General features: G+C 38.9%; 1 protein-coding gene across 6 annotated transcripts in view; it reads left to right on the plus strand.

The window, feature by feature from the left end:
• The window catches only part of HELZ (helicase with zinc finger), a 93448-nt gene that overhangs the window by 24406 nt on the left and 55999 nt on the right, over positions 1-13043 (plus strand). For 4 of the 6 annotated variants that reach the window (XM_074554886.1, XM_074554889.1, XM_074554891.1 and 1 more), the window contains 6 exons: positions 943-999; positions 1802-1850; positions 2249-2327; positions 5484-5682; positions 6831-6938; positions 7232-7529. In XM_074554886.1, coding sequence (XP_074410987.1) covers positions 943-999; positions 1802-1850; positions 2249-2327; positions 5484-5682; positions 6831-6938; positions 7232-7529 — 790 coding nt within the window. The remainder of the gene's footprint in view (positions 1-942; positions 1000-1801; positions 1851-2248; positions 2328-5483; positions 5683-6830; positions 6939-7231; positions 7530-13043) is intronic. The other 2 variants (XM_074554888.1, XM_074554890.1) reach the window with 1 other exon arrangement.

Genomic DNA, 13043 nt, shown 5'->3' on the forward strand with positions numbered 1-13043 from the left:
ACTGACTGTGCCATTGTCTGAAAAAAGAAGTGAAACAAAGTTTTGGAATGAATTTATTGAAGAGTTGGAATCCATCCAGTTTCCTCCCCAGTGGCTAAAGAGAATGATTCTTGGTAATGTTTTTTTGCTCTGTTACATTTAAGCTCAACAAGTTCAATTTTCAGCCTTCTGCTGAAAAAGTGAAAAATCATTTTGGAAAAAGCCTTAAGTGTGAGGATTGTTAAGTGTGTAAGTTTTGAGCAAAGAGTAATTTCTCCTGCTCAGTAGCACAGTCTGAATGTGGAGAAGGCTAACAAATGTAGTAGTACTTAATTAAATTTCTGCCAGAGATTATTGAAATAAACCCCACAGGTCTGGGTTCCTTTAATCAAAGTTTTGACTTACAAGAGTGTGAAATTGTTACAAATACCTATGTATTTCACATAAATTCAATTTTGAAAGATTTTTACTTCAATTGTACTTGACTATGCAGTTAGTCACATGGCTAACCTTTGCTTTTGAGGGAAAACTCCAAAAATTACACAGCAGGAAGAGTTATGGAGCTGCAGAAATTAGTGATCTGTAAAGCAGATCCTTAAAAAGAAATGAATCCATCACTGCAACAGCAGTGAAAGATTATTACAATAATTCTTCAGAGCTGAAGTGTTGCAGTGACCATGGTATATTTTTTCCCTCAAGTTCTTGTTAATATGGTGATTTCCTGAATTGTCCTGTATTGGTACTTGCTGTAAGTCTAGTGCTGGTTTGGCCATTGTGGTGAAAAATTCCCTTTTTCTCCACAATGTTTACTCAGTTTTATTTAGTGTCATTTCAAATTGGTGCTGTAAGCCAAATTCATTTTTATTTTTCCTGTTGTTGAGGGGGAAATGAACTTGGTTGCTGTGGTTTAATGCAATAATGAAGGTTTATTTGTTTAATAATTAATATTCTTTCTGCCCCCAGAACGGGATGGTAACTAAAGATCTCACACGACTGAAAACACTTCTTGCTGAAACAGAGGTAATGATGAGGATATTGTTGGGAAATAATGAGCAGGACCTGAAGCTTCCCATGTGTCCCAGGAGATCCAGGCTCACTGGAACAGGCTGCTGCAAAAATTATTGTTTCTGCTGTGTTGGTCTTTACCCAGCAGCCTCTTCAGGAACTTTTCATCACAGTCTTGCAGGATGTAGGAGAAAATAAAAAATGATGCTAATAGGTTGTTGATTCCTTAAGTAGCAAGTAGAAAGAATTCCAAGCATTTAGATCTGCAGTATTTATTTATTTATCTGTCACATTTTTCTCTGTTGGAAATTAGTCTGGAGTAATAAACATGACTTCAGAAATTTTTAAAGATTATAAATACCTTCTTAACCACCTTTTTTTTTTTTTGTTTTGTACTGGGGGTCAATTTAATCATGTCTACTGATTAAATTGTCCCCTCTCTTTTTTTTCTTTATGCTTAGTCATTTATTTGAGCTTTATTTTTATTGTAGATTGAAAGCTGAAAGACTTAGCAATGTAGTTTTGTTTTAGTGTTTCAGAAATTCACTGCAGTCCATGTTGAGTTGATTGTAGGGTGGAATTTGGTCTTGTAAAAATCTCTAAAAGTTTTTTCTAACCAGTTGACTTGGTGTTCCTGTCAGAATTCCTGTTATTATCAGAATCGCTGTTATCAGCAGGGTTTGTGACTGGAAGTAATTTCAACTTATGATTGATGTTTTTTGTAATAATTTTTCTAAAACCCATTTTGACAGCAGTTCTTGTTGATGAAATTTGTTTGTGTTCCTTTATAACTGTGTGCTTTTTTATATAATTGTAGGCAGCTGGTAAAGTACCATCAGGATATCATGTAGAAGATTTAGAAGAAGGTATGTAACTCCATTTTAAATGATAATTTCCTAGTGAGAAGACTTGGATCCTGCTGAATGCTCAGCACTGCATTGCAGGCAAAAAGCAAAAAAGGGACTTGACTGTTGTGATGAGCTCCAGTGAGGTAGAATTATCTCAATGTTGACTGAATTTGGAGGCAGAAGTTTCTGTTTATTGACCAGGGGGCTGTATCAGAGCCTGCTGCCTTCTGCAGATGGTTTGAAATCCACCTTCACCACCTTTGCTCTAAATGAGCTTATCATCCATTGTAAATCAGTTTGTGGGGAGGGGTTAATTTTGCTTGTGTTCAGATACACCTTGGGCTGATGCTCAGAGATGTGGATCCCTGAGCAGCTGCAAAACTGAGAATTGAGGAATAACCACTGTTCTGTCCCAGCAGGGTCACGGGATGGTTGGCACTTCCGCCCCCCTCCCAGGGGTGTCACCAGCAGTGAGGAATACACACTTTGTAAAAGGTAAGGGCAGTGAGAAATACACACTTTGTAAAAGGTGAGAGCAGTGAGGAATACACACTTTGTAAAAGATAAGGGCAGTGAGGAGTACACACTTTGTAAAAGGTAAGGGCAGTGACGATTTTACACTCTGTAAAAGGTAAGGGTAGTGAGGAGTACAAACTCTAAAAGGTAAGAACAGTGAGGATTTTACACTCTGTAAAAGGTAAGAGCAGTGAGCAATGCACACTCTGTAAAAGGTAAGAGCAGTGAGGGGTGCACACTGTAATAAAAGCAGTGAGGGATACACACTCTGTAGTAAGAGCAGTGAGGAGTACTCACTCTGTAAAAGATAAGAGCAGTGAGGGATGCACACTTTGTAAAAGGTAAGAGCAGTGAGGATTTTACACTCTGTAAAAGGTAAGGGCAGTGAAAAACACACCCTCTGTCAAAGCTAAGCTCTTTGCTTCACCTCCTCCAAGAGAGCAGAATGGTTCCTCTTTCATTCACCTGCTGACAGAGTGGTGAAGAGGCCAGGAAAGTGGAGGTGCTTGTTAGAACAGGAGCTGACCTGTTCACAGCTTTTTGGAAGGGTCAGTTTATCCAGCAGCACTTCAGTTTATGGAATGGAATCACTAACTCAGTTTTCATAGTACTGTATTTGAGGGGCATGTTTCTAGTGGCAGGTCAGCATCTCTCTTTCTCCCCTTCCCTTTCTGATTTGGGTGATTTCAGAGGTGTGAGAAGTTCCCCAGGCAGCAGTGTAAGCAGTCTGAAGCACAGTCAAGTTTCAGTGCTGCCTTCTGAAAAATGAACTTTGTTGGTAGATGGGCTTTGTCTTCAGATAAAAAGCCCAGAATTTCCCTCAGATCTCATTATTTTCCCTTTTGCATAAAGTCAGATAAACAGAGAGGATCCAATGGCTTGTATTGGTCTTTCTCCTTGTCTTTTCCAATAATCTGGTCAATATTGCCTGTACTTTGTGTTGTTAATTGTCGTTGCTCTCCATAAAACTGTATTAATATATATGGGGAGGAATCATCATTATGCACTTGGTTCTGCCATTTATGTAACTAATGCAAATTATTTTCAAAAGCTCTGGCCTGCTTTTTAAGTGGCATGACTGAACTGCTGATTTTGAGCTACTTTTGGCATGATTTTCTAGAGATGCTAAATCTTGGCAACTCTTCTTGACTCTTAATCATGTCTGGTGCTTATTCAGCAATTTAAAAAAAGCAGATATTTACAATTTTTAGCTTGTGGTGATCTTTTGTTGAGTAACATCTATCCCATGTTTCCAACCATTGCTCTGAAACATTTTTCCACCGAAGCTGTAATGAGCTTTAGGCTCACTGTTAACCCTTCCAATAGGAAGGATTGTGCCTTGCTCAGCAATTCCCTGTGAACTCATCATTCTGAGCAGGGACTGAAGGTTTTAGTTCCTTAGGAGGAGGCAGTTGCAGGTATGAATATGAATTTTTGAAGGTCTGGTTTATTTTCCTCTGTGCCATAAAGCAGTAGGAGTGCAGAATATTTATTCTAGATAATGAAGCTATGGAATTGCAGGAGGTATTAAATAAGAAAGTAACACTGAGGGGAAAAAAAGTGTTAAAAATATGAACAATAGGATCTTGGAAAACCTAAATAATGATGACAAATTTTAAAGTAATATGCTTTCCTGTTAAATAATGAAAAGGAAGCTCACTTGATTTTAAATCTGCTATGTAGGTTATAAGAACAGGTCAGCAATTTTTTATGCTTGCACTCCATTTACTTTAGGAAGTGAATTCATAATTGTACTTTAGCATTCTAATGCAGTGGTGAATTGGAAAATTGACAGAAAGAATACTGAAATTGACTGCCAAGAAAAAACATTTTAATTTCAACTATATTAAGAATCATAGCTTGAGAAGGCCTTTAGTGACACGTTATCTATCATGTTTATTTTGTTTACAATTTGGGCATGCAAACTTTCAAGTGCATTTCTTAAAGGAAAATTTCTTTGCTAAATCAAATTAGAGCCACTGATGCAGGTGTGACCTAGATGTGCAGGTACTGCAAGGTTTTCAATGGCACAGGCAGGGCTGGCTTGGCTTTGTCTCACAGCTCAAAGTTCACACTTTAATTTGCATTATATAACATATGTACTGTGGAAAAAGAAAACTATAAAATTTATGCAAACATCACATTTTTGATGTGATGTTTGCATAAATTTTATAGTTTTCTTTTGCAAAACAAACAAACAAACAAACCAATCTCCTGGCCAAATTTTATTCTGTATAACCAGTGCTTTCCTGGTAGCTTCAGAACTTCAATCTCTCCCCCTATTTAATTTTCATTTTGTCATCTATTTTTTAAGTGCTTCAGTTTTAAAGAATGATGGAGCTGCAGCTGCTGCCTTGTGGTTTATAATTTTAATACAAAGTTCAATTATAAAAATAATCCCCAAATTATACAGGCATTTGCCCAGACTTGCAGTAAATTCTGAGAACTAGAATGCTTCAATTGTATACAAGCCTTTGGAATAGCATTAATTCAATGCATCAGCACATGCCACCAAGTGGAAAATGTATTTCTTTAAGAAATTCTTAGTGTGTGCAAGAATAGATCCTTTTACACTAATACACCCTTTGCAAAGAGGAGCATTAAACCTTTTCCTGGAGGTTTCTGTGCAGGTGTATTTAGTAGAAGGGACCATGTGATGTCACTGTTGCTCCAGGAAAAGCTGCTGATTGAGTATTTATCAGCTACTAATGGAATCACTGGAAGAAATTATGCTGCATCTTTCCTTTGCCCTTGATTAACAGGGGGCTTTGTGCATATTAATACAGTGCCTAGTCATTTCAGGGATGCTCTGTGATCTCCTTGTGTTAATTGCTGTACAAACACTTGATTCTGTTTTCTTTAAAGCTGGAAATTTCTTAAGACTTCCATCCCCCTGTATTTCTAAGAAGAAATTTTATATATTTTATATATAATTTATACATATTGGGCTTTGCAATGAGAGAAGCTGCTGCCTCTTTTAGAAAATGCTGTGTAAATATAAAGATATTTCCAAAGTAATTCACATGGACTAAACTGCCTTTAGTCCTGTGAGAGAAACTTAAAATCTCCTTCTGGCTTTACAAGTAAAATTGCGATTTTTTTTTTTTTAATCATGTTTTTTCCTATTTTGTGTAGATTTTTAGAGCAAGGGATCTGCAGGTATGGTGCCCAGTGTACTTCAGCACATTCCCAGGAGGAGCTGACAGAGTGGCAGAAGCGCTACGCTTCCCGCCTGATCCGCCTGAAACAGCAGAAGGAGAACAAGCAGTGCTCAGGCACTTACATGGAAACCCTCATTGAGAAATGGATGAATTCCTTGTCTCCTGAGAAAGTGGTAAGGAGAATATCCTGCTTCTCTGTGTGATCAGAGTTAAAGCTAACAGAGCCTGGTTTTGGCTCTGTCAGAGCTGGTTGAATCACTCCTCCCCAAGAAATTGTCCAGCCAATTTTCCCTCCTTTCCATCCTGCCCTGGGTCTTGCAAAGAGACTTAAGCTGAATTTTGGGTTAATCACAGCTCATTCTTTTTGCATATTCACTATTCCCAGTGTAGGATGGGTCAGCAAGTCTCATGGTAGTGTTCCTGTTCCCTGACTAGATGGCAGAGCTTCCTAAAGTGGAGAATAAGTAGTGAAGGTTTCACAGCTTAGTGGGGAATTCTCTAACTCTTACTCTAAAACTCTTATGCTAAAACTCTAAAACTCTAACTCTTACTCTTACTCTCTAACTAACTCTTACTCTCTTAATCTTACTCCCTTACTCTTACTCTAATTCTTACTCTTACTCCCACTCTTAATCAGCAGGGGAATACTCTTACTTGTGTGTGGCTCCTTTCTCTGCCTGCAGCTGCAGGCCCTGGTATGAAGAGCAGCCAATCCCCCAAATATTCAGAAGTGTTTGACTACCAAGGAGTGTGGGATATGGATGGAATCAAAGTTAGCAGCTCTTTGGAATTAGAAAGAACATTTTTTGTAGCATTCGACCAGCTCTACTTAGCACTGACCCTAAGGAGTTTTGGTCCATCTATTGTTGATTAAAATCTGAGAAAAATGGACTTTAACAAAATACATTGATGATAGAAAGCCTGATTATTTTTTCATGTTGTCTCAGTAGTCTCAGTGATGTCAGTGAGATCTGAGATCTTCTGGGCCTCACTGTATCATAGATCCTTTTTACCAAATGAAATTCTGTTCTACTTTAGACATTTACAATTAAGTTGTTTATTGAAAATCAAGTCTTGTGGCTAATTGTCCCTAAATGGTTCTATTCTTCACTTACACAGTGTGGTCTGGCCGATTTAGCTTGTCTCTCTGCATTAGCACATATTTACATCAATTCCTGTGTGGGACTTGCATCAATCCTGCACAATCTGGGAAGCCATTCTTTCCTCTTTCTATTAAACAAAATGCTACCTTTTCCTGAATGTGTGTGTTTTGATACTGCCTGTAGAAGTTTAATGTTATCTTCCTTTTTTTTAAATCTAGCTTAGTGAATGTGTAGAAGGAGTGAGAGTAGAACATAATCCCGAGCTCTCAGTCACTGTCACCACCAAAAAGTCTCACCAGACATGGACATTTGCTCTCACATGTAAGGTAGGACTACTTATTTTTTGAAAGCTACTAATAACTAGAATGCTACCCATAACCTTTTGCAATTAAGATTTCAGTTGCATTTTCCTTAAAATAGAGAAACCTCCTAGCACCATCCCTTCTCCCTCTTTTTTCCTTGCAGTGATGATGTATCAACTGCCCAGATTTCTGGAAATCAGGCAGGACCTATAGCTGCTCTGAGAACTGATAGTTCTTATTAACCCTTTTGGTGTGATTGCAAACGAAGATATTGCTGGAATGATTTCAGTGTTTCAGCCTTTGCATTTCCTTTGCAGCCTGCCAGGATGCTGTACCGAGTGGCATTGCTGTACGATGCCCATCGGCCCCACTTCAGTATCGTTGCAATATCTGCTGGAGACAGCACTACCCAGGTATCCCAGGAGGTCCCAGAGAACTGTCAGGAATGGATAGGAGGGAAGATGGTCCAGAATGGAATAGATCACTATATATACAAAGTCAGTATAGCCTTTAACACAGAAATCTTTGGGACTTTCCGCCAAACTGTGGTGTTTGACTTTGGATTAGAACCAGTCCTCATGCAACGAGTGATGATTGATGCTGCTTCCACTGAAGGTAATGTACTAAAGCTTTATTTTCTTTTTTTTTTTTTTTTTATAGTGGAGATCTTTCATGCCATCTCTTTCCTTTTCAGTTTTGGGCAGAACAGCATCTCTGTCAGCTGCTCATGAATGTTGTGTGCTGTATGTTGTGTTCTTCATAGATGTGAATAGAAATAGTGGGCAAAAGCTTCAGAGGGTGCAAATCAGGCAGATAATTGGAATATGACTTACTTTGTGTCAGGATAGGGCTCCTAAATATGATTAAAATGCTGGGGATTTCTAGTTTGATGTGTGTCTGAGTGCAGCACTGGAAGTTCTGCCTTTATAAACACATGTTTATGTTTTTATAAACATTCTTATATTGATGAAGACATTAAATATGTCAGAAAAGGTCATTAGACAAATGAAGTGTTTCTGTATAAGAATACACAGGGTAATAAAACAGACTATCTGAGAAGTTGGTATTTTTTTTTCTCTTGTAATACCTGCCTAGGTTTGTCAAAGGCAAGAAGCTGAGTATAGGCTTTAACTCAATAATTTGCTGCTGACATGAATTTTGAAAATGTTAAGAAAATGTAACTATATTTGTGTTTTCAGATAAAGAAATGAGCTACAAATTACTGTGTTTAATCTGTTTCTTAAACTGATCTGTGTCTCTCAGTTCAAACCTGAAATAACTCCAGTATGAGAAAAATGTCAGAAAATGGAAAGATGTTTGAAGAGGTGCAAAAAAAGAAGGAAGCACTTTGATTTATGGTGTAAGAGAGCTAAATATAGGTCACTGTATCACTCAGCAGTAAGCCATTGGGTGGGATACAGGATTTTAATTTTTAATGAAAATTTGAGAGATAAAAACACCAATGAAACAGAATTGTAGCGCTGGGATTTAAGCAGAAAGAAGAAGAAAAGGGAAAATGAAGGAAAAAAGATGAAGCTGAGCAGCAGTTTTCTATTCCTGGCCTTGATTTCCATGTAACAGATTAACATTTGCAGCATTCATGGAACAAAGCTGTAAATAGCAAATACCAAAGATCATGATCTTTTGGGATGCCTCCAGTGGCTGTAGGCAGGAGCAGGGGGCAGAGCACGGTGTGACATCTCTGGAGCAGAGATGGCACTGCCAGGAGTGGGAGCCCTCCATGATCCCCATGGAGCACGTGGGTGATCACAGATCCCCTAAAGCCCTGGAGAGCAGTCCTTGCCTGGTGAACCTGGGCAAGAGCAGGGAACCAAGCCACGAGTTACTTGCAGAATCAGAGTTCTGTCACACCAATCTTGGTCTGGAGCCTTAAACCAGGTCCTGACCACAGGATCCCAGAGCAACCAGCTGAATTCCACATGGAGGTGATGGGTGAGCTGGAGGTGGCAGCCCCCAGCATCAGCTGCTGCTGTTTCCTTCACTTGTTTTCTGTCTGTGTGCACAGGGACACTGAAGTCTTCAGGCAGGGCACCACTAATAATTATTTCAAATGGAAGAGTGTTAAAAGCTTTACAGAAAATTCTAACTGCAGAATCCTGGGCTTTTTGCTGTGTGTGTAATAGGCAGGGGAAAGGGATCTTTGTCACTGTATTGGATTTGTGTCATGATAGGTGAGGTGGAGATAACACCCCCCAGCATCAGGTGCTGCTGTTTCCTTCACTTGTTTTCTGTCTGTGTGCACAGGGACACTGAAGTCTTCAGGCAGGGCACCACTAATAATAATTTCAAATGGAAAGAGTGTTAGGAGCTTTACTGATAATGGTAAATACAGAATCCTGGGCTTTTTGCTGTGTGTGTAATAGGCAAGGGAAAGGGATCTTTGTCACTGCATTGGATCTGTGTCATGATGGGTGAGGTGGAGGTGGCAGTCCCCAGCATTAGGTCCTTCCTTTGCTTGTTTTCTGTCTGTGTGCACAGGGACACTGAAGTCTCCGGGCAGGTCACCACTAATAATTATTTCAAATGTAAGAGTGTTAAAAGCTTTACAGAAAATTCTAACTACAGAATCCTGGGCTTTTTGCTGTGTGTGTAATAGGCAGGGGAAAGGGATCTTTGTCACTGCATTGGATTTGTGTCATGATGGGTGAGGTGGAGATAACACCCCCCAGCATCAGGTGCTGCTGTTTCCTTCACTTGTTTTCTGTCTGTGTGCACAGGGACACTGAAGTCTTCAGGCAGGGCACCACTAATAATTATTTCAAATGGAAAGAGTGTTAGGAGCTTTACTGATAATTGTAACTATAGAATCCTGGGCTTTTTGCTGTGTGTGTAATAGGCAAGGGAAAGGGATCTGCATCACTGCATTGGATCTGTGTCATGATGGCTGAGGTGGAGGTGGCAGTCCCCAGCATTAGGTCCTTCCTTTACTTGTTGCCTGTCTGTGTGCACAGGGACACTGAAGTCTTCAGGCAGGGCACCACTAATAATTATTTCAAATGTAAGAGTGTTAAAAGCTTTACAGAAAATTCTAACTGCAGACTCCTGGGCTTTTTGCTGTGTGTGTAATAGGCAGGGGAAAGGGATCTTTGTCACTGCATTGGATTTGTGTCATGATGGGTGAGGTGGAGGTAACACCCCCAGCATCAGGTGCTGCTGTTTCCTTCACTCGTTTTCTGTCTGTGTGCACAGGGACATTGAAGTCTGCAGGCAGGGCACCACTGTGAAAAGTGCAAATTATATGGCTCTAGGCAGATATTCACTATGTGGATTTTGATGTATTGATTAGTAGTGCTGTATTAACATTTTAATAATATAGTAAATGGAGTCTTGTAGTTAAAAGGTAACTTTTGTAGTTAAAATAAGAACTATGTAAGTGGGATATTTTTAAAGAAAGGAATGAGGTGCTCACACCAGATAGCAGCCACAGGACACCTGAATCTTGCAGAGAAAAAGAATTTATTGCCCTCATATCAGAAGAAATGAACTTCTTCCTACCTCGAAGGCACTGTTAGGATTAAGAGGAAGAAGCTGACACAGACTAGACAGAATCCGGTGTTTGAATGGGATTTATGCATCATGTATGAAGTGTATGAATATGCAACAGGCTGTTGTTTTTCAGGGTTAATATTTGGTAATGTGTGTCCTTTTTTGGGCTCATGCTGCCCAGAAAAAGGTACCTGGACGTCCGTAACTCTTTTGTCTTTATTGTCTCATATTGTCCTAATTCAAATTGTCCAAATTATTATTACTCTAATTGTATTACTATTTTCATAACCATTTTATTACTATTAAACTTTTAAAATTTTAAAAACAAGTGATTGGCATTTTTCACAACCACTAATAGTTATTTCAAATGGAAAGAGTCTTAAGAGCTTTACAGATAATTGTAACTACAGAACCTTGGGCTTTTTGCTGTGTGTGTAATATTATTACTATTATTATTATTATTATTATTATTATTATTATTATTATTATTATTATTATTATTATTATTATTATTATTATTATTATTATTTAAGATACTGAGGTTTCCTGTTTCTTTTAACTGGACCTGAATGAGTCTGGAACAATAATATTTGGAAAAGGTCACCAGCGCTTAAATGTACATTCCTGCTAATTCATTGAAAACAAAGAGTTTGTATCAGTCTGTGTAATAGGCAGAGGAAGGGGATCGCTGCATTGAATCCGTGTCCAATTCCATCATTTCTTTTGCTTTTTATATATATGAATATATAAAAAGTAAATGAAATATTATATATATGAATATATGAATTGAGATCTTGTGGAAATGCTTTTCTAACAAAAGATGCCTGAGGTCTCTGTGTTCGTGTGTAATTCAGGGCCCTGTTGAGATGTTTAGGCAGGAATGAAAGGTCAACATTAAAATATTTTAATAGAAGAGCCTCCATTCTGCATGTAGAAATCTTTATTTCCAGCAGAGGAAGGGAGCTGTAGGAAGGTTTCTGTGCACTGATGATGCACTAACTGCTCTTTGAGGAAGTGTCCCTGTGTGTGCAGTGTGTGCTGCCAGGGAAAGCCTCCCCAGGGCTGGGAATTAAGTGGCTGTTCCAGCAAGCAAGGAGTCATTCCCAGCACAATCACTGAGCTTTTGGGACCTGAGCTGTGATTTGTGGCAGGGAAAGCTTCACTTATGGTGATGTTATTTCAGACACACAAACCACACAAACTTGGACTTTTTCTTTGCTGTACAACTGTAGCTACTGCTATGGTTCAGGCTTGAGGGATATATTTAAATGTGTCTTCTTAGTGAACGCATGAGATCAGTAAGATAAGCCATGTTCTTGTAGTCAGTCAAGCTGAACGAGATTTCTTTTGCTAAAATGTTGGGTTTTTTTCTTATTTAGACTAAAGACAGTCAAGATGATGTTAAGCATTTAATTTGAATTTGAAAATGTCTTTTTTGCACATTTTCAGCGTTGGTGTGATATCCTGGATACCTATGTTAAATCTTACTCAGAGATTATACATTAAGATAGCATAGCTTGACTATAAATGCCAAATATTTTCAGCTCTGCAATTTAACTGCAATTCTGTTAACTGATTCACTGTTGTCATAGTGGTTTTGTGGTTTTAATGGATATATTCTAGGGGGCTGTAGACAAGTGCTTGGTTTTCTGTTTCTTATCTAAGTTATGTGGTCCCTGAAATTAATAGTAGCTGAAAAATCAGTTTCCTTTGAAAGGAAAAAGATGAAAAATTAATTTCCTTTGAATTTTCTAATTTTATATCATGTTAGGTTACATTTCCCAAGTTTTCTTCATAAAGTATCTTTAGCTACTTTATGTAACTGCACCACACACAGATTAGAGGGCTGTAGAACTTTTTAAAAGGCTTTCACAGTGTTGCAAATGCAATGATTTATCAACTTTATAATTGTTTTTATGACCTTCTAAATTTTGTAATATACATTGTGGGGTTCCACACTATTTAATGAGTTTGAAATGAGGGGATGTTGCAGTTGGGTTTTAAAGTTTATTGCAGTGCCAAGTCCTTCAAAGCTGTTCAAGTAAAAGTGCTTTTTTGTATTTATTGATACTGACTGATATGTATGGAATGATTTATTTTCTGGTACTCTTGGAGAGCCTGCTTGCTCTATGTGCACACCTGAAAAGCAGAATAGTAAATACCAGCAGAGAACTCCCTAAAGGCGTTGTGGGCAGAGGAGACTCTGAGGGTATCTCTGAGGAGATCTCTGAGGGTATCTCTGAGGGTATCTCTGAGGGGATCTCTGAGGGTATCTCTGAGGAGATCTCTGAGGGGATCTCTGAGGGTATCTCTGAGGGGATCTCTGAGGGGATCTCTGAGGTATCTCTGAGGGGATCTCTGAGGGTATCTCTGAGGGTATCTCTGAGGGGATCTCTGAGGGTATCTCTGAGGAGATCTCTGAGGGGATCTCTGAGGGTATCTCTGAGGGGATCTCTGAGGGGATCTCTGAGGTATCTCTGAGGGGATCTCTGAGGGTATCTCTGAGGAGATCTCTGAGGGTATCTCTGAGGGGATCTCTGAGGGTATCTCTGAGGGGATCTCTGAGGTATCTCTGAGGGGATTGGTTTTGCTGGTGGGTTTTGTTTGATTGGTTTATGTTTG

Source organism: Zonotrichia albicollis, chromosome 19 (assembly GCF_047830755.1).
Source record: "Zonotrichia albicollis isolate bZonAlb1 chromosome 19, bZonAlb1.hap1, whole genome shotgun sequence".
Taxonomy (NCBI): Eukaryota; Metazoa; Chordata; class Aves; order Passeriformes; family Passerellidae; genus Zonotrichia; species Zonotrichia albicollis.